Raw genomic sequence first — 24,304 nt, forward strand, 5'->3', positions numbered from 1 at the left:
CTGTTTGCAGAACTGCTTCACAGAAATCATGTGGCATACTAAGTTCAAAGTCAGAGCACCTGCCAGGCAGAGAAGACTGGTCCCTGTGGTCTTGCAGCCTGTGTGGACCTGTGCCATGGGAAGGTGGGTCTGGGACAGAGACTTGGCCCCTTCAGAGAATTAGTGGAAACAGCCTTCCAGTGAGAGGAGAATCACTCTGAAACAGACCTAGACTGACAGAGTAAGACACACCCTTAGGCTCCCGTGATCGAATCATAGTGTGGAGTTTCCACTAAAGATCCACAGGAATGGGTCTTAACATTTGGGCGCTCACGCTCTCTCTCTCTCTCTCTCTCTCTCTCTCTCACACACACACACACACACACACACACACTGCTCTCCATTTCAGGAAGTTCAAGGATCCTTAAAGGCCATACGTGTTCACCTAGCTGTCTTTCCCACTTTACTGTTAATCTCTCTAGAGATAAATTATCTACTTTTCTCTGAGCCCAAGAACTGGTATCATGTGCACGTGCAAATCTTGGTTTCTGATACTCCTTTTTGACAGGGATGGAACAGAACCTATTTGTCAGAGCAGTGTCACATACCATGTACCCGAGGCCAGGTAAATCTTCTCTAGCAAGCTACCACACCTGACACAGAGGTTACAGTTGGGGCTACCGCTTGACGGAGTGCAGTAATCTGCTTGTCATCCTTCAGGACCCATCATTGTCCTTTGTCGGGAATAGACTGGTGAATTATAACATGATTTGATGGCATGATTGCTCCTGCATCTTTTCGGTCTTTAAAGGTGGCACTAGTCATTGCCACTCTCCCAGAAGTAATATCTTGGCTCGGGGGATTGGGTAACTTTCAAAGGCTCCCACTAAGATGGCTCTTACCACCCACAGATCCAGGACATAGAGGTTCCGCCAGCTATCACTTATGTCCCTTCTGACCATACATCCAGAGACCATGGAAAAATGATCACCAGGGTAGGGGAGTCAGTGAACCTGACTTGAGCCAGATTTGGGCTGTTCATTACCTGGCCCCCTGTCTCCCCTTACTCTACCAGGGCAGCTACAGCGACATGTCAGTTTCTCAAGGGTCACGTCTCCAGGTGTAAATGTCTACTCGGACAAAAATCTAGAAATGTTTGGGTGTTCCCCTTTCCCCTAGGTGTATACTTATCCAAATAAATGGCTACAGGTCACTTTGGGGAAGGGCTGGGAAACACTACTCTGTACCGTTGCCATGATGTTCCGGGATTCTTCCTCTTGGGGACCCGATCTCCCCTTCAGTCATTGAGTTCTGGACCCGATCACTGGCCAAGGGATTGTGCCTTTTTTTCGGGACAGCTGCCCTCAGCCTCTTGATTGGCCATCTCGATTTTTCCGGTTGCACATATTGGTCAATAGCCTTGTTGGCTGCCCATCTTTCTTGCCCTGAGGGGTGCCCTGTTCTATTAACCATCTCCATAGCTCTCTGTAGGTCAGCTCCTCTTGGTTGCTGCACTGATATTGCTACTCCTTAGGATTCATTGATGGTGACTAAGCACCATGCTTTCTGTTAGTTCAGGATCCTACTGTCCCCCTTGATATCGGAGAGACTGGGTCTGTAATGTCATCTCCCACACTCAGCCCTGGCCTACAGAGAAGAGCCGTCACTGAGCTCCTGCTGGTACTCCTCTCATCGGAGTATTCTCTATTGCTTTAGACAAGGGAGTTTGCTCCAGGCCCTCCCAAAACATAGTCATGTGGTGGGTTTCCCAGCCTTTCATAGGTCCCTCCGGCACCATCACCTCTGTGAGCCTCCACGGTCTGCACAGCAGGTGGACCATCTCTGCTTCACTTAGTGTGGGCCATAGCCTTCCCCACGTTTCTAAGCACCATCCTAGCAGCCTGCAAGCATCATCATCTGGGGTCCTTCCCATACTGTGAAATCCTGTATCCCAGGAGGAGGCCCTCCTATCAGCTATTCCTCCTTCTCCAACTTTATGTTCTGCTCTCTTAGCTGACACCCTCAAGTCAAGTGCTGTGTGTACTCCTGGCTCCTGCCAGTACCTGTTTTCTAGATCACTCACCTCTCCTCTTCACATGCATCCATCCAGATGTCCCCATCCCATTTCTCAGGACCCAGTTCCTTCTCAGTCAGATACCTGACATTGCAGGGAGCTAACCTTCTCTGCAGCTCGGTTACTCTTACGACTACGTCCTGGGACCGGTCCTCTTCCTGTGGAAGACGAGAGTGTCTTTACAGGCTGCCAAAGAGGCACTAGCCAACCAACTCCATCGTCCCTAAATTACTACTTCCCCCGTATTTCTCAGCCTCCTGACACATGTTATTACACACCGGCCCGTTGCCTTCTACTGGTGTGCCATCCGACTTCACCACCAGTAAAAATTTTCAGTTACATTACTGCCTTTTGCCAGGGCGATTTGTGCCCCATGTAGCACCAGTGCTGGGGTCTCGTTGCTGGCTGGTCACCAGGTGATTCAACTCTAACATTTCACCTTAGCATCTGCTTTCTTGAACCACTGGTACCATCTGTCAGATTCTAGGGAAGGAGACTGAGAAAATGTAGGATGTGTATGTGTTCTCTTGGATCAATACCTGTGGGGGAAGGGAAGGAAGCAAGAGTGGGCAGAAGGAGAGGTCGGTCTGTGATGTAGTCAGCCAGTCCCACATGGAGCTCTGGAGCTGGCGTGACCTGCAGAGGGGTCCAGAATTGATGCAAGGGGTCTGCACCTCATTGTTCACTTCAACCAGTTGCTGGATGCAGGCAGCCCCTGGGAAGAAGATGTGACCTTGGGTGAGGCGACCTTCTGCGGCTGAGAGTGATCTCCGGAGGGAAACTCAGCTGTGAGCTGTGTCACTCTGCTTCCACAACGGCCACTGCACTCTGGCATACCCGTAGTCTGATCTGACCCCAGGCTCCCGGCAGCCTTCACCTCTCACTGTGAGGGGCCCCCACTCACTGGACCCCTCATTCCGCATAGGACAAGGAACGCCTAAGGCTTATTTTGGGGGGTGGGGTAGGGACAGTGTTTCCGAATTGCTTTGCTTACTCAAGGATCATTGAAAATTGACTCTAGCTAATGTTATTGAATTCACTTTCTTTTTTTTTTTTTTTTCAGTTTTATGAAAGCCTTTTCCTTCCAGGTATTACTATTTCGTGTCTGAGATACAAGCAAGATCTCAGCAAAACTGAATTTTTTTAATTAAAAAAAAATTTTTTTAACCTGGCACTGTAGAGTTCTAAAATATGTTCACACAATTTTTATCAATTTGATTGAGACATAAGTTATACACAGGAAAATACATTCGTTGTAAGTGAGTTTAGCAAATGTAGTCTATCACCTCAATGCAGATACACATTTCCCTTACCCCAGAACGTTCCCTCATGCCCCTGTTCACTCAAACCCCCTCCACCATGGCCCCGCCCCCCCAGGCAACCATGGATCTTAATCCATTGCCAGAAATTAGTTTTGCCTGTTGTCGCGTTTTACAGAAGTGAGATCCTACAGGAAGGACAGTATGGCTTACTTCACTGAGCCTGATGTTTGTGACCTCCGTCCATGTTGTCTTGGGTGTTGCTAGTTTGTCTCTTTTTTATGGACAGTGATATTCCATTGTATGGATATGCCACAATTTGTTTATCCACTCACCTGTTGGTGGGCATGTTTTTTGAGTTTACTGCCGCTTAGTGAAATTCAGGCAGGAGGTATGACCTGTGCACAGCCATGCAGCAGGAGCCCTGGGAAGCGGGCGCTTCCAGGAGCCAGGAGCCAGGCTTCACTCCAGCATCTCTTAACAAAAGAGCCCTAGAAAATGTGATCTGGCCAAATAACTTGTGCATCTTGTCATTCCTTCCAAAGCGTGTATTTTTCCAGAAGATGCCCGAGGCATTTTCTTTGGATGCTACTTGAGTCAGCGTCCTGCCAAGCAATCTCAAGTCTCCTTTCTTAATTCAGGGTAATAGTAATGGAGGGACAGACCCGCAGAGCAACGGGTTTGGGCGTATGCATGTCAAACGGACTGTATGTCATGACATCAGACATTCTGAGAAAATTGCTTTTCCTCTCTGAATGTCAAGTCATAAATAATTTCAGCTTGGGAAGAGCCCTGTTAGGTATGTGCTTGACTTTACAGGGAGTGGCCTGTAAATACTATGAGTCACTGAACAAAAAATGAGATGACAGATCTGTGGGGTCACTTCTAGTCTGGACTTCGATATATGGCCTTGCCGTGGGGCCCGCCCAGATCTGCGTTCCGAGTGGACGCAGCCATTCCTGGCTGCTGTGAGTGTGGGCTGCTCACGCCTCACTGCTGCGTCCTTAATCAGAGAGTTGATCTCAGCTGACAGAAGCCTCTTCTGGAAGGTGATGTCTTCCCCCGGAGGTGGCCTACAATCAAGCCACATGCTAGTAAATGTGCTTCGGGGGCACGGGACAAACAAACAAAGCCCTGCTTTGTAACATTTGCCAATTTCTGTGGTGTAAATACTCCCACTGTGGCCTATTGCAAGCTACCTTGCAAAAATAAATGATAAGTAGCTTAGGGGTATAAGCACATGTAAAAAACATGATGTTGAAAAGACGAATGATGAACACAGAATTCCGTGTTTATCACTGCCTGGGGTGGGATGGGATGTGTGAGATCTTCGATGCTACTGATAAACCTGTTTCTTAAACTGGGTGGTGAATACCTGGGTACATGTGTTCTTATTCTTTATATTGTATGTATTATGTGTTGTATACTTTATTTTGCGTGAATGAAATACTTCACCACGAAACTGATTCTAAGGAAGCCTTTTAAGCCTTGAACTTGTTTTCACCTGCACGTGTGGGGCATGGCTTTCCGTGGAGACTGAGGAAGCAGCCAGAAGGCTGGTCTTGGTCTCCGTTGCGTCCACCTGCCGGGTGCCTCTACCAAATTCACACTCCTGACGGGTTCTGTGGAGGAGCGTAGCCCTGTGGCTGGAGATTGCCATTTCCCTCAGGATAGGCAGGAGGGGGGGTGAGTAAGGGTAGTGGACAGAACTGCCCTGTCCAGCGCCCCTCCCACTGAGGACCAAGGGGAATGCCGCCCCCGCCTCACCCAGTGCAGTTCTTCTTTGGACGTGGTGGGCTGTTAGAGCCAGGCTGTCCCACTGCCTGATACTCAGCACCCAGACCTTAAACGTCTAAATATGCCCAGGTGTTCCGACTCCCTTCCCCTGCCGATGAGCTCAGGTAGCCCTCTCCATAGACCCTGCTGCCGTTCCCGTCCGTCGATATCCCATTGCAGAGATGGGGAGGCTCTGGTCCCCAGCTAGGGCATGCCCGGGGACAGACCCTTTCTCCTCAGGGGCTCTTGTTCATTCCTCTGTGGGGCTGCCTGGGCCTCTGGGCCTGTCCCTGAGGAGAAACCCAGAGTTACCCTCTCCCTGGGTCCTGAGCCACCCCTGTCTTCATGCCACCCCAGGCTACGCCGTTCAGTCCGCAGAGCCGGCCAGAAGAGGGAGCCACGCCCCCATTCCACCAGCAGCCAGGCTCCTGGGGCCCACCTTCTCAGGCTCCCTAACCCTAACTCCAGTAGAACTATTGATTGGCTCTCAATGGGTTGCCCGTAGGAGACCAAAGACAAAAATAGGCAAGGCAAAATAAAACATTCTTTTTAGTTTTCCACAAGTGTGGCCAGCAGAGCCTCACAGTTCTCCATTGAGACCCTGGACACCAGACGCCCACCCCTAAGGGAGGGGAGAGGCAGCATGGGCCCCTCGGACTGAGCCTCCCCTCCAGGACAGCACCTATGACCCTCAGCAGCAGGTGAATGCACCCCTACCAGCCCCCTCAAGCCTCCCTGCCATGCTAGGGAGGGCCGGAGGATTTTTCATTATGAGCTCAGATTATTATCAAGTCCAAGGGGGAGTGAAGGAGACATTATAAGCTCTCCTTTTAATAATGAATCCCATTTCCTCTTGTAGTTGGTTTTCTTGCAACAGATGCTGTTGCAGAAAATGGAACAAAATTGAAAAGATAAAAAGGCGAGTAAGTAACTCGGCCCAAAAGCCTTCCCAGCAGATGTCAGGGACGGCGGGGCAGGGTGCCCAAGGCCCACCCACTGCACCCTCGCCTGGCACGGCTGCCGAGCTGCTGTGGTGGGGACACATATGTTCCGATGATTCTCGGCTTGGCTCCATGTCAGGGAAGCATGGAGCCGCCCTCCTGCTGTTCAGTAACTGATGACCATTTTTCTCCAATTAAACTGAAATTGAAGGATCGGCAGACTTAGACACCCAAGTAAAATAATTAGTGCTTCAAATGTTAATTGTGCTCAGATGTGCCTTTGCCTGCGGAGGCTGTCTGCAAGTGAGCCTGCAGAAAGACAGTCCTCTGTGGCGAGGTCTCTGCCCCTATACCTTCTACCACCCAGCAGGTTGGCCTCCCCAGGAAACCCAATGTGGGCAGCCAAGGCCAAGACCTTGTGACACTGTTGTGATGTCTGTGTGAGACCTGCTGTCACCCTCTGCATGGCCAGTCCTCTGGCCCAAAGGCAGTGTCGCATAATGGTTAGAATGAGGGCACATAGTCAAACAGGTCTGGCCTAGACCCTGGCTCTGCCCTCCATCGGGCCAGCAACTTGAACCAGGGCTAGACATGTTACCTCTCTGAGACTCACCGCCCTCATTCAAAACACGGATAGTAAAAACCAACCCTGCCAAAATGCCTGAGAGCCCGGAGCTTCTCTTTATCCACCCTGTATCCTCAGCACCCACCAGGCCCCAGATGAGTCATCACAGAAGGGTAGACTCATCGTGTCCTTTCCCGTGGGCAGTTAGGGACCCGGTTCTGTGCAGCCTGCCTGCCCCTAGGGAAAGATCGGCGGTGGCCGTCTGAGCCCTGAGAGGTGGGGGCCACCTACACCCACCCCCATCCCATCAACCTGCTCACAGACTGGGGGAAACAGCCCCCTGCCCCTGGAGAGGAATGTACTCCCTGAGGCTTTTCCTGCTGCGACTTTGCCCACGCGTACGCCCCAGCTCTGCTCTCTGCGGAGATGACAAACCTAAGAGGCTTAGGTTTCTTTATGCCGTGCGTCCCAAGGAAATCCACTTACCGGTAGATATTCCATGTTCCCTGATCCCCCATATAATAAGATTCCTTTATCTCTTGTTGTCATGGGAAATATATATTAACTGATTAATATTAATGTGTTGGCCGATTAATATTAATGTCTGAACCGATTCATACTTCACACGGCGACGATGTTGACGAGCACCACGGAGCCCAGACAGCTCCCGGGGGAGAGGGCAGAAGTCGCCGCTGACCTCGCCTCCTGGCGGACCTTGCGTGCTTCAGCAGCGTCTGTCAGAGCTACCATGGAAGTGTGTTTGGACTCTGATTGGGGCAATTAAAACCCTTGCCATCCAAGACAGCATATTTTATCCTTGAAACATTTTACATTCTCCTAACATATTTTCCCAGGAACGCTGTTAAATTAGGTGATAAAAGGTTATTCCTTGCGTCTAAAGTTGAAACACATTATCCCTATGCCTTATCTGCCTGGAATTAGAAAGGTGGCAGTATCATATGTTCTAAAGTTTTCATTATCAAGATTTGCCAGACTTTATAAAAGAAACGTTTTTGGTTTTTTTGCTCGTTTGAAAGATGGACAGAGGCTTTGTCTTCTGTTATAGGAGATTGCTTTCAACCATATTTTGCAGCAGCCAAAATATATACACTCAAGGCTCAAGCGGATCATTGGGGCCCTGGCATATCTTTGATTTGAAGCTGCCACCACCACTGTCATCTGTGCCACCTCCTGATCATTAGGGAAGCCAAAGACAGTCAGGGAGGCCCCAGATTCCTGTCTGCCTTGCCCACAGGGAAGGTACAACCACAGGCTACACCTTTGGCCAGTGGAGCTGGACTAGATGGAGCCTGCCTGTGGCCATGTAGCTTTCCCATCCCTCTGTTTCTCCTCCAGCCACCCGTCAGTCGAGTCCCAACCCTTGCCTGGCCCCCATCTCAAATCCTTCCCTTTCGACCTTCAACCATCCACCCACCATCCACCCGACATCCACCTGCCACCCTTATACCATCTTACCCATTATCCTCTATGTACCATCCATCCATTATCCCAGCTGCCGTCAGCGTGCCACCCGTGTTCCATCTCCTCATCATCTGTGCTCCATCACATCTGACGTGGAGGACACCCCTTTTACAACACATGAGCCTGTCCCTACCCTGATACCCCTACCCACATGTCCCACTTAAATGTGCCATGAACAAGGGGTAAGGGATCGCTTTCCCCCAGTGCCCAGCATCCCTGAGTCACCCAGTATCATGACTTCTTATGGGCAAACTGTCTTTGATGTGGCATTGTAGTCCATGGGGCTCTTCCAGGAACACATCTCTCTGTCTCAGGAAAAGAATACACAGGCCCCCAGAGCAGCTGTGCTCCCCCGGGATGAGAAGACCGACCCCTGAAACTCGACCCCGGTCTCACCTCCTCCCATCCCCTGTCCCTCTGTTTGGGTACCAGAGGCAGGATTTATTTTACCAATGAAGAGACTCCTGCTCTCACAGACTTCTGGCCAGATTGGAGCTTTTGCTGGGCTGGTGGAAACGGTCCAGGTTTTCTCTGTGGCTGCCCCTCAAGTGGTCACCAGCCCTGCATGCCATCTCCAGCCTCTGCCCTGCCTCAAGGGGACAGCCAGTCCCAGATGTCGGGGGCATGGATGACAGCATCTGTGACAGAAGACCTTAGCTGCGGACAAGGATGGAAGCTGGGGAAGCAGGGCTGCCAGTTTCTTCCTGAGCCCAGGCTGGGGTCTTATCTAAATCTATTGTGGAGGTAAACTTGTCAATGTCAGGTCCTCTGAGCTCTTCTCTGCAAGGCAAGGTCTTGGTGGTAAGCGATCACTCTCTGCTGATCCTTGAGTAAGAGATACCAGCCCAGGGGCACCTGTCTGTAGCCCAGTGGGTCCTCATTCTTCCAAGGAGCTCAGCCCTGCAGAGACATCCCTGCCTGGCCCTATCCAGGCCTCTCCCCACCTAAGACAGGGCTACAGACTAGAAAATGGCCCCAGTGTATTCCAGAAGCTGTCCTGAGCACCCAAGAGGGGTGTAACTCTCAGGAGACACATGTGGATCCCGGGGCCTGATCTCAGCAGGCGCATACTCCACGGAGGATGCAGCAGGGCAGACAGGAGGTGAAAGCTGGCAATGACATTCTCAGGATATCCACCTCCCCCGGCACCCAGAATGGTGCCTTCCTGTGGATTTCCAGCTCTTCTGAGATCCCTGCCATCTCCAGCCAGAAATCCCCACCAAAGCCTCAGGCATCCACAGCCTCATAGCCCCATTCAAGCTCCCACCGCCTGACATCACGTGTGTCCTGTGCTCTCTCTGTCCCGCGTGTCCCTTACACAGCAGCCCCTCTTTCTGCCATCACTTCCCTACAAACAGAAAACATGCTAGCCGTTGTAAGCATCCTCTGTGTGATTTATTGCCATCACCACGATATTTTGTTTGGAGCTGCAAACCTCCAGACATAAATCAAGTCATTAGAAGGAATGACGTTTAATCCTGCAGAAGATGCCTCGGTGGGCTGAGCGGCTCTCACCCAGCTATGGAATCATTAATTCCGGAGAGGACGGCCCCATACACATCTCCATGGGCAGCTCTTCATCTCCACTGTACACAGGTGTAGAAGGCCGCAGGCACAAGCCAGGCTGCTTTGTGTCTTGGAATAGCACATTCGTGACTGCAAAGAGGTGCCCCAAACACATGCCCAGTAATTGAGAAAGAAGTCTTCATTCCACAGGAAATGCATGCAGCCAGGCGGGGCGTCTCTGTGCCTGTGATGCCTCTTTCCTCCTTGAGCGGCTGCTGGCTGGACTTCAAAGGCAGCAGGGAAACAGCTCAGAACATCTTCCACCCTCCTCTCACAGTGACCTGGCCACCTTCAAGCAACCACTCTGCGGGGACCATATTCTATTCGCAAAGCCGCGGTCTCATTCCCAGGGCTTTGCTGCAGATATGTGTGCCATGGCTGAGCCTGGAGAATTTGGGGACCTCAGACAGTGACTTCCGGGCACTCAGCAGCCCCCACTCCAGGAGGCAAACACCAGTACCGAGTTCCCTGCAAATGGGACCTCTTATAGTTCAGGAGACATCCCCAGCATGCCAAAGAGGGAAGGGGACTGGGGCTCTCAGTTGAGGGATTGCCTTAAAGTCTATGGCAAATTCTAAGTCCACACGACAGTAGTGAAAATTCTGGATGGCATTTCCAGTGTTTAGTTCTACTTCCCATTCTTGTGCTCAGAGCTAATGAGGGTGTTATGCAGCGTTTTGTTGGCTGTGTGCATCAAAGATGCTGCGTGCGGCAAGGATGCTGGAAGTCGCGGGGCTGCATTGTGTGGTTTGTATCCGGACACTGTTTTTCCCCACACTCTGCACTGTTTCCAGCTGAGAGCTTCACCCTGCAGGTCTTGTGATTCTGATTCAATATGGCCAAACCCAGGGTGGGGGCTTCTCTCCCAATCAGCTCCTCCCTCCCCCAGACCTCCTTCGGACAGCATGTAAGCGTGGGGGGCAGACATTCCCTCATGTTACCCCTTGGAACCCTGACTCCCCAAGACCTCCAGCCCTGCACTTGATTGTTCTCCAGAATCTGCCCTCCCTTCTCATCTCCCTGCCCTGCCGGAGTTCAGGTCCCACCATTGCTCACCTACCTTAGGATGTAAGACTCTTAATCCATTTTCCTCTTCCTTTAAGTTTTCCTCTTCTCCAGGCCATTCCCCAGTCACCTCCAGAAAGACCTTTGAACGTGCAGCCTGCAGGCCGCCCCCCCGTATCTCAGCCAGGCAGTCAATGCCCGAGGGACTGGTCACCTTGCATGAGCCTGAGGCTGGGTGATGCATGCGTGTGTGGTGTGCGTGTAGGGCACAGTCCCAGTACGTTGTGATGGGACCATAGAATGTCTATGCTCCCCAGCATGGCCTGGGGTTGCCATGGTCAGCCCACAGGCAACCCAGTGGTATTCACCATTGGACCAGGGTGCTAGGCTGGGCAGAGCCAAGCAGTAGAAAGAGGAAGCAGTTCTTGGCCAGATGTCCAGGGAAGATGGTGTCCCCACAGCCAGCCACTGCCAGGCCATGATTCACATCTGTACTCTGAGCCTTACCCCTCGGAGAAGCCAGCCAAATCCTTAGGCCACAGGATTCCTGAGCTGCTGGTGGCCCGTTCTTGGCTGGACGGAACTCTAGGTTCAAGGCCTTGCCTTCAGAGCATTACCTCTCCTCTCAGATGTGTCCTGCAGCTATCCAGACCCATAGCAGAGAGCATCTGGACTGACTGCTAGGGCCCCCGGGTGCTCAAGACACCTCCAGCCTTGTCCTTTCCATTTGTGAGTGGCCAGAGGCCCTGTTCTGCTCAAGGGCACACAGTGCGATCCCTGAAATGCACTAGCCCCTCGGTGATCCCTGTGGTGCTGGAGGAGACACTGGAGACAGGAAGAGTCTAGAGCTGCAGCAGCCCACTCATGGTGCTTGAGTTGGGGCCAGGAGGGAGGGCTTGTTGCCCAGAATTGGGGTGCAGTCAGTGGACAGCAGTGACAACTGGTGCTCAGTCATTTAGGGCTTCCTTCTGAGTGCATCCATCCATGAGCCCCTGGGCAGCACCCTTAGCAGAAACCTGGCTCTTCCCTGGGGGCTTGGAACGCCTCCCTCAGGACAGACAGGCCCCTGCAGCAGGTGGGGGATGGCATTTAAAGGAAACATCAGCTAGGACGGATGTACTTTTGTGGCTCTTCAGGATATCTCCAGCAACAGCTGTGACCATTCTGACAGCCACAGGCCAGCTCAGTAATTGATGCCACAGCCGGAGTGACACATCCAGAAGCCGGCTAAAGCAGGCCTGATCGTTGTCTTGTGGCCTGACCACCACAGGAATAAGGCTGCCCAACTGGCGGCCTCCGATGGCCTGACTCTCTGTTCCAGTGAAGACGTTCCCGTCGCAGGCCTGGCCCAGTCAGTGCGGCTGGCACTTTTCCTGCAAACAGGCAGCCCTTCAGTGGCAGCCCTTTATTTCCTGGTAACCCCTGGTGGGAATTCACCAATATTGAAGCCAAATTAGATTCCTTCCTGCAGAGCTGGCTGGAGAACTATCACTAGGTGCTCTGACAGCCAAAGAGGAAGAGTCATTATGTCCGTCCCGTTCGACGGCTTCTCAGAGCTGGCACTGGGGCTCTCCATGGGCTCCGGACAAAGGCAGGACTCAGGCCAGGCCCGCTGCCAGGGCTTTAGGTAATTGGCTACCTCAGCTCTGCATTCTCTCTTCTGAGAAGTGCCGGGACCCTACTCTCACTGGGCCCTGGAGAGCCATAGGCCATGGAACTTGCCCCTGTGCATGTACGTCTGTCCCTTCCCTCCCCATCCTCCGTCTGCCCTCTGGATGTCTGCCCTCAGGAGACCCACAAGCATCTCAAATTCAACAAGGATCTGCCCCTCTTCGCAGGAAACGGCAGCAGCGGCCACCCACTGCTTGAGTCAGAATCTCCCTTATTTTGCTCCCCCTTATCCCCAGGTCCCGCTCAGGCAGGGGTGTGCAGGAGCTGGCTTGTACCGGCCACGAGGGCTCAACTCCACATCCACAGGGGTAGCTTGAAATCTGCCTCGGTGGGGGTGTATACGCACAGAAACCAGCAAACACTACAAATGAGGTTCCTCCCAGGACCCAGAGAGTCAGGTGTTAAGCATTTCCCAGCACACCCCTCTGCTGACTGTTCCTCCCGAAAGAGTCTTCGTGTCTTCCTCCACTTCCTGCCATCAGCACATCTCCTGTCTGGACAATGACATCATCTGCTGACCAGCCTTTCTGCTTCTGTCTTCAGCTCTTCATCTCAGAATGGTCCTTAAATTCAAAATAACTCCCAGCTTAAAGCCCTTTTAGGCCCGCCTTGGACCTTAGGAGAGAAGCTCTAGTACCTTTTTTGGGACCGTAAGGCCCTTGCACGCTGGTCCCCGCCAAGCACCATGGTCCTGCCATTTCTGGACACCCTTCAGTCTCTATATCCCTTCATCCCAACGGCCCTGCTCTCATGGTGCAAGGCCACCGAGCTCTGCCAGGAAGGTCATCATCCCACAGGTGCCAAGTAATTGTCACAACCTTTGGGAGCCCTGACCTGATGACCTGGGTTTGCTGCCATCCCCCATCTCATGCTGCCTGCCATGTTCTGTCACACATGGAATTGCCATTCCGTGCCTCACTTCCTTCCTAGACTTAAACTCCCTGAGAGCACGGCCATCGCTGTCTCATTCATGACCAACACTCTGACACCAGTCCTATGACACTTCCTGGCACATACAGGTGCTCAGTCAGTGTGGAGTGAATGGCCAAATGGTGTTGGATAGAATGACTGTTCTGCTGCCTGATGTCTTTGCTGCCAACATACTGTAGGGGAGGCAGAGACAGGGGCCATCAGAGGTCACTGTGGCTTTGCTGCTGAGCGCGTTCTTTCTCATCGGCGGTGGTATTCACTAGCTCCTGCTTATCCTTCCGGGCCTACGTGTGCTGCAAGAATACATGAAGGGAAGAAAAGGTGTGACCGTCTGTAAGCCGTGTGCCATGTACTCTCAGAAACCGAACACAGATATGAGCACACACACGCCCCACCCAGCACACGCCACAGCACCCAGCAGGGAGCATGCACACGTGCAGCACAGAGATGGGGTGTGAGGCACCCCCTCGGCCTGCATGGTGTAACACAGCATAAGACAGACCAAGTCCTGTTCCATGCCAAATGCACACGTGGGGGTGCAGTGCATGACACATGTGTGCTGGGGCCACACACACACCCCAAACATGGTAGAAGCCACCCCCAGGCTCTGACAGAGGAGGACTTCGAAGCAGGAGCTGAGGATCCCTGCCTGTGGACAGGCAGGCACAGGAGGGATGCTCAGGGTCACCCCCTGAGCTCACCAAGTGATGGACAGACGGGCGGGCGAGGAGTGGCAGGACAGCTGTTGGGTTCGAAGACCAGCTAACGGGCTAGCTGGTTGACTGACAGGGAACTCGGATGCTCCACTCTGACAGCTCCAAGGGAATTCACAGCCACGGCTGAGCTGACAGGGAACTACCCAGTTGAATCGTGGATCCTAATCATGGAGGCGAGGGAATGAAATCGCTAAACAAAACAAGCAACAAATGGTCAGAGCTGTCAGGTGCCCATCAGCCTGCGACGACGGGAAGATTCCCTCTTCCCTCCCCTACAGACAGGTCCCAGCGTCCCTGTGCTGGTGCAGGAGCTGGGCTCAGGGAAACTCTGCAGCTCTTAAGGTGGCCCAGGTGTTAGGAACACATGGCACGAGTAGCTCCCAGCCCAGGGGCTCTCTCTGTGCCCAGTACTGTGCAGCATTTCATTTGCACATTTGCGGACCTGCAGGATGGGTATTTTTATCCTGTCTTACAGATGAGGAAACTAAGGTTCAGTGAGGTCAAAGGATTCGTCCAAGGTTGCTCTCTTTTTCCCCTTCCTTAAAAACATACTGACTCCTTAAAATCTGTGACTCAGAGTGGACGCTCTGGGCCAAGGGAGAGGCCAAAAGGGAGAGACCACTCTGAGTTTGGTGGTCTCAGAGCAACTGGAAGAAGCCCACCCATAGAGGCTGAGGCAAGAGGAGAAGCCACTGCAGGGCCGCCCCTGCCCCACCCATGTCTGGCATGACACCTGCCTTTCCCTCAGATCCACACTCTGACCACAGAGCCCTCTTTGGGTTCCAGGAGCAGCTGGCACATTTGTCCGGGGCAGTCCCACTGTCTGGAACCCCATTTCCCTGCCCAGGGCCCTCGGGCAACAGAACCCGGCACAGCTGTGCCTGAGGCTACTCTCCTGGCTGCGATGGAGGCCCTAGCAAAGAATTTAATGAGCTGAATTTTCCTGTGAACGTAAGTGAGAATTGAAGGCTCTTTGGTAAGGCTTCTTACATCTGAATTCTGTGCCTTGAGTCCAAGCTGCCCTCTAATTGCTGAGTGTGTTTAAACTTCAGTTTTGCATCTAATCTGCATAAGTTAACAATCTGCCCAGATGAAGGGAGCAGTTCACAACGAGGCAGTCAGAGGCGGATGTTGGGAGTGAGGGTTGCCCCACAAAAGGACAGGGCTTGAGCTGGCGGGAAAAGAGCCAGAGAAGGTGTGGCTGCCGTGAGGCCCCAGGGCCTGGCCTGGTGCCCCACAGATGGCAATGGCAAGCACCAGCTGGGTGTGCCGTAGTTCCAGCCACACAGAGACCACACAGCCTGGGTGGAGTGGACAGACCCTCAACCTGGGCCACTCCTGTCTGTATCAAGCCACTTGGCTGACAGCTGCCACCTGGACATGCAGACCCTTCCCAGGCTGCCAGGCTGAGCTGGAGAAGTCACTGTCTGGGTTGGGTGGACTCCAGCCAGAACCCTGGGCCTGGCTTCTGTGGGGAGAAGCCCAACGCCCATCCCCACCTTCAGGGCCAGCTCTCAGGCCAGGCAGCATCAGCTTTTCCACAAGCATTTTTTGAGCTCCCTCTGTGTGCCAGGCATTTTGCTAGACTCTGTCTGACACAGGTGGACCAGACACGGTCCCTGCCCCAAGAACCTGGAGAACTAACACCATCTTTCGCTACTAACTGGATGACCCAAACCAGCAGGGGAAATATTTTTGTACCTTCTCCAGGCTGTTGCTGTCCTGCCTCCTGAGTGCTCTTAAAGCCCCCTGAAGTCACCTCACACCCTGTTATGAGTTGAATTGTGTCCCCCCCAAAATATGTTGAAGGCTCAGCCCCTGGTACTTAAGCATGTGATCTTATAGGGTCTTTGCAGATGTAAGCAGATTAAGATGAGGTCATCAGGGTGGCCCCTGGTTCAAAATGACTTTGTCCTGATAAGAAGAGGAGAACAGACAGACACACAAGAGAAGACAGCCAAGGGAAGACAGAGGCAGAAATCAGACTTAAATTGCTACAAACCGAGGAACATCTGCGGCTGCCAGAAGCTAGAAGAGGCTTTGGAAGGAGATGGCCCTTGACTTTAGACATCTAGCCTCCAAAATTGTGGGAGAATAAATTTTTGTTACTTTAAGCTACCCAGTTTTGTGGTCGTTCTAGGAAGCGAACACACCCCTGTGGTAGTTAGTTTTGTGTGTTACCTTGACCAGGCCACGGTACCCAGATGTTTGGTCAAACAGTCTAGAGGTTCTGCTAGGGTATTTTTCAGATGTGATTAACCTTTACGTCAGGAGGCTTTGAGAGCAGACTACCTTCCATAATGTGGAACGTGACCCAAGGAAGAAGGAATTCTGCCTGCAGACGGCCCTGAGACTCGAGCTATAGCATCAGTGCTTCCCTGGGTCTGCCCTGCTGACCTGCCCTGCAGATTTTGGACTTGCCAGCCCCCACAACTGCACGAGCCAATGCCTTAAAATGCATCCCTTGGCCATCTCTCCATGTATGTACCCTATTGGTTGTTTCTCTGGAGGACCCTGACTAATACAGGCCGTCATTCAGAAACTTTCCATATCTCCTGTGGAGTGGGGTCTGGCAGTTCCCTACGGGCGGTTCCCAGTGGGCAGCACACCCACCCTGTGTGCTTTCTCCTTCCTGCCAGTATCCCGGCATCCCACCTGTGGCTCATCATTGCCATGTGAGTCCCCTTCACTGACGAGACGTGGCAGGACGCCTTTCTCATGGCACACGTTAGGTGCAGGAGCTTCTTCTTTCCAATTGGGATGTGGAAGCAACAGGGCAGGGCAACAGCATTTGTCCCACCAACTGCCAGGGAGTCTGGGGCGGGGCCGAACCTTGGACTCAGGATCTCTCACGTCGGGGAGCCAAGACACGGTGAGGGCCTCACTTTAAGTGTGGCTCAGGCCAGCCTGAAACCTCTGGAAGTTTCCTGGCCTGAGGGGCAGCCTAAGTGGACATGTGGGTGGACAGCACAGGTGGATGTGGCCACACAGTCTCAGCCACCAGAAGACTAGGACATGGAAAAGGAACCAAGAAAATACAGCTTTGTGCAGGAAACTCCAAAGATCCAAGGACAATGAGTCCAAACTTCACACAGGGCAGGGACTTCAGACTTACATCCGTGCCTAGCGGCTTCTCCAGGTCCCTTTTGTTCTTCCCCATCTCTGTCCGTCTTTGTAGGTCTGACTCCTTCTTGGCTGCAGTGTTTAGAGTGTCAGGACTCACACCCTGCCAGGTCCTGGAGCTGGGATGTGAGCAGCCGGAATGCCAGTCACCTGCCTTAAACATGATCAGCCAAGGATTCAGGAGGCACTTCCAGCCCTTTCTAGGGTCATGTTTTGACCCACGTCAGTCACCTGTCTACACAGACCACCTAAAAGTCTGGTCCTCAGCCCCCAGCCCCAGTGGGTCCTGGGGATCTGGGATTGAGGCTTTGGAGTTGAACCCAGCAGGTCTCCCTCCTGTGACTCAGAGGAGTGGGCAATGGACCCTCCTCCCCAATAGCTCACATGCCAGTGAAGCCCCCTCCCCAGCTCTGCTCCAGACCCAGGCTGCACGGCCTAAATCTAGGAACTGGCTTCACCCACCCTCATCAGCCCTTAGCTTCCCCTGCTAGGTAACCAGGAAGCTTTTCAGGCAAACACCCAGAAGAAAACCTTCAGCCCATGAAGAGTTCACAATGTGGAAAACACTTGGCAGTCCTGATAACTCACACCTTGTCTATTCACACTGTCGCTCACTCTTATCATATTGCACGCGTTCCAACCACTCTACGAATGTCATCTGTCCAGAAAGAGAAAGTGGCTATTTTTTACCGTGCAGGGGATGGAGATCCCTTACAGATTGTTAACGTTATGTTGAAAGGAGAGGACAGGTAACTCAGACACTGTACAGGTGGCACGTACATGACTTGCCTTGGGGTTTCTCTGTCCCAGGGTGGGAATGGGGCGGGGGGGAGGGGACAGGGGACATGCGTGGCAGCATTGGTGGCACTGAATGGAACAGCAGCTTGTGTTGCTCAGCAAGCCCACTGTTTTTATCTAAATTGTATGTTTATTTGGGGGCTTCGGAGGGGCTGTAGTGGTTATATTGATATCAAGCCCCTCCCACACTCTGTAAGTCTCCCGTAAGTGGTACCAATTCTGATGGCTCCTGGTGACAGTACCTTCTTCAGGGGTGCAGCAGAGGCAGAGCCCTCAGCTGCCTCCCTGGGCTCTCCATTCTCCATGGAGTTGTCCAGGGTCCTGAAGTGGCCCCACTGAAAAGCAGAGACCCCCCACTCTCAAGATGCTTAAGGCCCCTGGCCTTCACTTGTTCAGAGCTGGGGTGGTCTTTGCTTTAGCCTTTATCCAAGCTGTATGTGGAAGAGCAGCTTTCTCCATGGAAAAAGTAGGGACACTGGGCCTCTGGCCAGGGGGAGAGTCCATTACATTTCCTTTAAGTTTCTGTCTTTATTCCAAAGTGGCCATGTGGGTAAGGGGCAGTCTTTGCCCAATGAGTTGCCATAAGTTTAAGGGTTGGGCACGTACAGCTTGTGGCAAATTCAGGCTCCCCATAAGATCTGTTGATGAGTATTCCACAAGACAGTTTTTCTTTTCAAAGGGGTCAATTACGGCAAGGTTAGCTTTGCTGGGCAAAAGTGTCCAAGAGGTCAGAGACTCACCCAGCCCCAAGCTCTGTCCAGCGAGAACTTTTTCTCCATCTTGTATCTAGGGCTCTGACCCGACCAGTCTTCGAGTGGGCCAACCTTGGAAACTCCTTCTGTCCAGTCTACACAGATAAAATAGGACAGGCCCCACAGTGCACCACCGTCCAGGATGTGGTGAGCGTGCCAGTGGGAGATCTCAACCAGAGGGGCTTCGACCTCAATAAGCACATTTCTGTCCGACTCTACCAGCCGGCAGGATGCCTTTTATAAGTGGTTCTCAGTCCCACTCTTGACCAAATCTAGTATGATTCATTTGCTCCAGAACAGGAGTATAAATAAGTGTCATCGCACCTTGACAAGTTGACAAGATTGACAAGCAGAGTAAATTCCTGTGTCTGAAATTCTGAGGAGAGGTGATTTAGCAGAGCCAGCTGCCATCACCAGAAGAAAATAATTAAGGAAACCTGGGAGTGTGGAGGAAAACTGAGTATGGTGTGCAATGCGTCCCTTCTGGAGAAAGGAGCTGTGATCTTCGGCTGCAGGAGGAAACTGCACATGCCAGAAAGAAATGAGCTCAGGAAGCTCATGCTGGGGATGGCTTCCATGAAGAGGATGAGGGAGGGGAGGAAGGGTGGCCAGCCAGAGGGAAGTAGGCTCTGAGCTGAGAGGGAGACTCTGGAGAGGAGCTTAATTCTAAAAGGCTTCTGCTTCATGGTCAGGCACCCATGGCACATATCCCATGCCCTTAGGGGTGCAGCCAGTTCTACACGGAGCGTCTCAGCCTCCGTGGAAGAGTCCAGAAGGCCTGTTTCAGAGCTCTCCCACATGCACTCAGATATGTACATAACCTCAGGAAGGTGTGGACCCCTCCCTTTGCCCAGGCAAGGGCATGTCCCTGTTCCCGGCCCAAAGGAATCCAAGAATAATATTGCAGCAAAAAAAAAGATGCGACCAGCCCAAGTTCTGCCTTCACTGCCACCATTCTTGGGACTCAAGAAAGGTCCCGGCAGGCTCAGGGAATTTAGGCTTTTCAGTCCAGGGTGACCTGGGGCCCCCCTTTCGTTGACTGCTGATGAGAGAAGGAAATGTGTGGGCACATCCTTAGACTGACCAGTATGAGGCTAAGTCATTAGCAGTGACCGGACCTGTAAAACTTGACCTTATGGAGAAATCAGTGGAGTACCTGGGTCAGGGATGGAGGACCTGGACGTCCCCTTGCCAGCTGTGCTCCAGCCACTGGACCTCTGCCAAGTACACAGAGACAGGAGAGGAAGTGCTGGCCCCCAGGCAGCCACCAGAACTCTGTCAGGTGTGGTCAGGCACCATGCTCCATCATGCCAGTCAGAAGTCGCTTGTTTAAGGAATGGCTGGTTCTTATTGTGACTGTGGCCTTTGACAAAGCCTCAGGGCAGAGACATCCACTCACATGGCACAGGAGCAGGAAGAGCCCCTGGCACCTCAAAGGCCAAACAGGGACGGAGGAAGGTGGCCCAGACTCCTGAATAGGTTCCCCCAAAAGGAATCCTCTTGTCCTCCCACTACTTTCCCCCAAACAGACCAAACCAGGTATGAAGCAAGATAGTCTCCTCTGACCAAAGATTTGCCTCCTCAGTGTTTCTTATCCTGGGTGAGCCCAGGCAGATGGCCTCCTTGGTGGGCAGAGGGGACATTCTGAAGTGTGGACAGTGATGTGCTGATCTCTCGCCATCCTTCCCCAGTCACGGTTAGTGATTTTTGGACACTCTGTGCCTGGGCTCTGCTCAGCCCTTTGGAGGACAGCGGGATGTGGCCCGCTCACCCCCAGAGCCCCAGGGCCCACTGAGAGGCCAAAATGGCAAAGTGGATGGCTAAGTGAGGGAACTTTCCAGAGTAAGTGGGGAGGCCCCTATCCCAAGGGAAACTGTGTGTTCCACTCCCAGGCCTGGTGTGTGCAAAGGTGTGGGTACAAGTGTGTTGTGTTACAAGTACAGAAAGTCCACAGTGACTACAGCCAGGGCCAGCGGACAGGGCATAAAGAGAGAATGGACGGGACTTTCTGAAGGGTCCTTCCCCCTGTGGTTTAATGACAGAGAGAGGCAGGAAATGGGTCGTGAGGTTCCTGGCTGCTCCACTGGGCAGGGGTGTGGGCACCCTTGGGCAGGGCGCCTTGCCAGACCTTCCAGGTCACATTGGGAGGTGAGATGCCGGGAAGTGGCGTCATCTGGGAGCGAGGGGTTCAGGTCCTTGCTGCACCTCCATTTTCCATCTGGGTAGGGGAGGAGAGGGGAGGGGCAAGCGCACTGAGCCATGCCTCTCCTCCTGCCTTCCTAAACTGCCTTTTCACAGAGCCCACCCCAAGCGCCCTCCCTACCGGGCACCCACAGTCAAGAGCCCATGAGCAGGTCTCTGGGCACCACGTGGTACTTCCTCTGTTAATGCTGTCCTCTCTGTTTGCTTTTCAGGAGTAAAGTTCAACATCAGGCTACAACAGCCCCACAATGTGAGTTCTGAGAGTCAGATAAATGTCAGCATGAGCAGCCTGGGGAAAGTTGGGGAGGACAGGGAAGAAAATTTGGAGTTCACATTAAACCCATTCTTGGAAAGAAAAATGTGTCCGGTCCTTCCCAGGAGTCTTGGGAACAAAGCCCGGGGCTTGAGACCCATGAATTTCCCTCTGTGGTTGGATGGCGGCTTTGGAGTGTGCTAATTGACTCAGTAAATCTGAGCAGCCTCCTACAGGCCACTAGCTAACCCCCCACCCCCACCGCCCGCCAGACCGCGCTTCCTGGGAGGCCTGCGCCATCTTGTGGTCCAAGTGACTCTTGCATCTCAGACCATGGCCAGTTGAGAGGAGAGATGCAGGAGCTGAGCAATGACTCAGACCAGAGGGATCACATCCTGCAGGGTCAGCTTGTCTCCTTCTCCCTCAGCTGGGAAAAACTAGGGCCACAGAGGGGGCAGGAACCCCGGCCATGTCGAGGGCCTGGCCTGTGTGACCCTCAGTGTCCAGCTGTCTTGGTAACCATTTCTCTTCTCGCCCCAGGACTTCCCACCAGGCAGTTCTCAAGATGGTGACTTTAAGGCACTCACAGAGAGGGTCACCCAAGACTTGTCCAGTCGGGCACCGAGAGGCCCCAACTTGCTGGTGCCTGACCAACCTCAAGCCCACCCAAACATGGGGGCCCGTGTGCGACCCCGGCAGCGCCGCCGCCGGCTGCTTATCAAGAAAATGCCATCTGCAGCGGCCATCCCGGCCAACAGCTCGGCCGGTCCCTTTGTCCGGCCTGCACCCCGGGCCCTGGACGGCCATTGGCTCAGCCTGCACCACAGGCAGCAGGAGCGCAAGCGGGTGATGCGGGAGGCGTGTGCCAAGTACCGTTCGAGCAGCAGCCGCAGGGCGGTCACGCCCCGCCACGTGTCCCGTATCTTCGTGGAGGACCGTCACCGCGTGCTGTACTGCGAGGTGCCCAAGGCAGGCTGCTCCAACTGGAAGCGGGTACTCATGGTGCTGGCGGGGCTGGCCTCGTCCACCGCCGACATCCATCACAACACGGTGCACTACGGCAGCGCCCTGAAGCGGCTGGATACCTTCGACCGCCAGGGCATCCTGCACCGCCTGAGCACCTACACCAAGATGCTCTTCGTCCGCGAACCCTTCGAGAGGCTGGTCTCCGCCTTCCGCGACAAGTTCGAGCACCCCAATAGCTACTATCACCCGGTCTTCGGCAAGGCCATCCTGGCCCGGTACCGGGCCAATGCCTCTCGGGAGGCCCTGCGGACAGGCTCTGGCGTGCGCTTCCCCGAGTTCGTCCAGTACCTGCTGGACGTGCACCGGCCGGTGGGCATGGACATCCACTGGGACCACGTCAGCCGGCTGTGCAGCCCCTGCCTCATCGACTATGACTTTGTGGGCAAGTTTGAGAGCATGGAGGACGATGCCAATTTCTTCCTGAGCCTCATCCACGCGCCGCAGAACCTGACCTTCCCCCGGTTCAAGGACCGGCACTCCCAGGAGGCGCGGACCACAGCGCGGATCGCCCACCAGTACTTCGCCCAGCTCCCCATCCCGCAGCGGCAGCGCACCTACGATTTCTACTACATGGACTATCTGATGTTCAACTACTCCAAGCCTTTCGCTGACCTGTACTGAGGCGCGGAGCCGACTGGCTGTGTGCGCCCTGCCCACCCATCGCCTGTCCGCGGGGCATTCCATTCTCCATGGTTCCTCAGCCAAGAGATCCCCAAGAGCAACGGGGCTCCGAGGACGTGAGGAGCCGTGGCTGCTGCAGACCCCTGGTGGGAGCCAGAGGCCCAGGCCTTGGCTTGGGACCCTGGTCCTTGTCCCACATCCACTTCCTCACTCCTGGCTCAGGAAGATGCTGGGAGGTGGGCCGGACACCCCAGGAGTCTCAGCTGCCCACACCCAGCTCAGCCAAGAGTCAGGATGACCAGGGAAGTCTGAGGCCCAGAGGACAAAGGCCCAGCGGTAAGGGATTTACTGCAGTCCCTTAGCCATTGCCTTGTACCAAACCGCAGGTTTGCAGCTTTTCTACTACGCAGGGGGAGGTTCCCTTGGAATAAGGTTCCAAATAAAGCACATGGTTTCCAGAGCAGCAGTGTCTACACTGTGTGTGTTGGTGTGGGAACACATGAACCCTTCCCCATGCTGTCTGCAGTTCTTTCTCTCTCCCCAGGATAGCCTGAGCCAGGCGCCTGCAGGCCCAGCTGCATGAAAGTCCAGGGTAAAAGTAACCTGCAGGGGACCTGGCAGCTCCCATTCAGAGCCAGCTGCAGAACCTCGCACTCAGGCCTCTCAGGCCAGGACTCGGTCAACTGGGTCCTCCCATCCTGGTGCTGGCACCGTCATCCTAAAAGAAAATAGACCTATCCCCATGGAGGCCACTGGGGTCTCTTCTTGTAAGTGCACTTTGCAGGGGCCCCTGCAAAGTTCTCGGAGAAAGTGTTTGTTGGAACTTTGAGTATGGGTGTGACTGGCTGTTTTGGGGTCTCGTTTGTAATGGGAAGTGTTGCCTGACTGTTTCTAGGAGTGTGTCTGTGTGCCTACTTTGGGGTCATATTTCTGTCAGCCTCTGTCTTCCAGAAGTCTGCTGCATGCCCTTCTGGGTCTTTCTGTGCATCTCTCCCAGGAGATTTCTCTCAATCTGTTCCCACTTGCCAGGGTCTCAGGTTCTGCTGGACCCTGACAAGGAGGCACTGTGGTCCCCCGGGTGGGACATGCTGCTGGATCCTGTACTGGGTCCCAGCCAGCCATGAGCTGCTGCATCTCCCATTCTGCCTCCACCATGGGCTCTGGAAATGTACAAAGGTGGAACAAGCCACCTGCCTGCTCGGGCCACATGCGTCCAAGAACGCTGAGTAGGGGGAGGCTTCCACTCAGCTGGAGTGGCCTGGGCCATCTGACAACAGGAACCCAGAGGGGCAGGAAGGAGGCTGTTGTCAGGGCCTAAGAGACTCTCAGGTGCGGAAGGCAGGAAGGCAGGTGCTGAGAGGCTCAGAGAACCAGAGGCTGACCCAGCACAGCTGAGCCAGGGCCAGATCAGTGAGAGGAGGTGGGGAGGGCTAAAGATGACCCAGAAACAACTGCCCGGAAACGGGCCGGGGTGCTCACAAAGTGAGACCCAATTCACAATTGCAGAAGCCGTCTCTGGTCATGGGATGTCCTTGGCCAAGACTGAGGCAGTGCACAGGTCATCT

The 24,304-nt window shown here is 53.6% G+C and overlaps 1 protein-coding gene across 1 annotated transcript in view; it reads left to right on the plus strand.

Moving 5' to 3' along the window:
* The window catches only part of CHST8 (carbohydrate sulfotransferase 8), a 64,099-nt gene extending 40,904 nt beyond the window's left edge, over positions 1 to 23,195 (plus strand). The window contains exons 3-4 of the mRNA XM_033127030.1: positions 21,052 to 21,089; positions 21,633 to 23,195. Of these exons, the coding sequence (XP_032982921.1) occupies positions 21,052 to 21,089; positions 21,633 to 22,739 (1,145 nt within the window). The 3' untranslated portion in view covers positions 22,740 to 23,195. The remainder of the gene's footprint in view (positions 1 to 21,051; positions 21,090 to 21,632) is intronic.
* The last annotated feature ends 1,109 nt before the right edge of the window (positions 23,196 to 24,304 follow it).

The sequence above is a fragment of the Rhinolophus ferrumequinum genome, chromosome 15, assembly GCF_004115265.2.
Source record: "Rhinolophus ferrumequinum isolate MPI-CBG mRhiFer1 chromosome 15, mRhiFer1_v1.p, whole genome shotgun sequence".
Lineage (NCBI taxonomy): Eukaryota > Metazoa > Chordata > Mammalia > Chiroptera > Rhinolophidae > Rhinolophus > Rhinolophus ferrumequinum.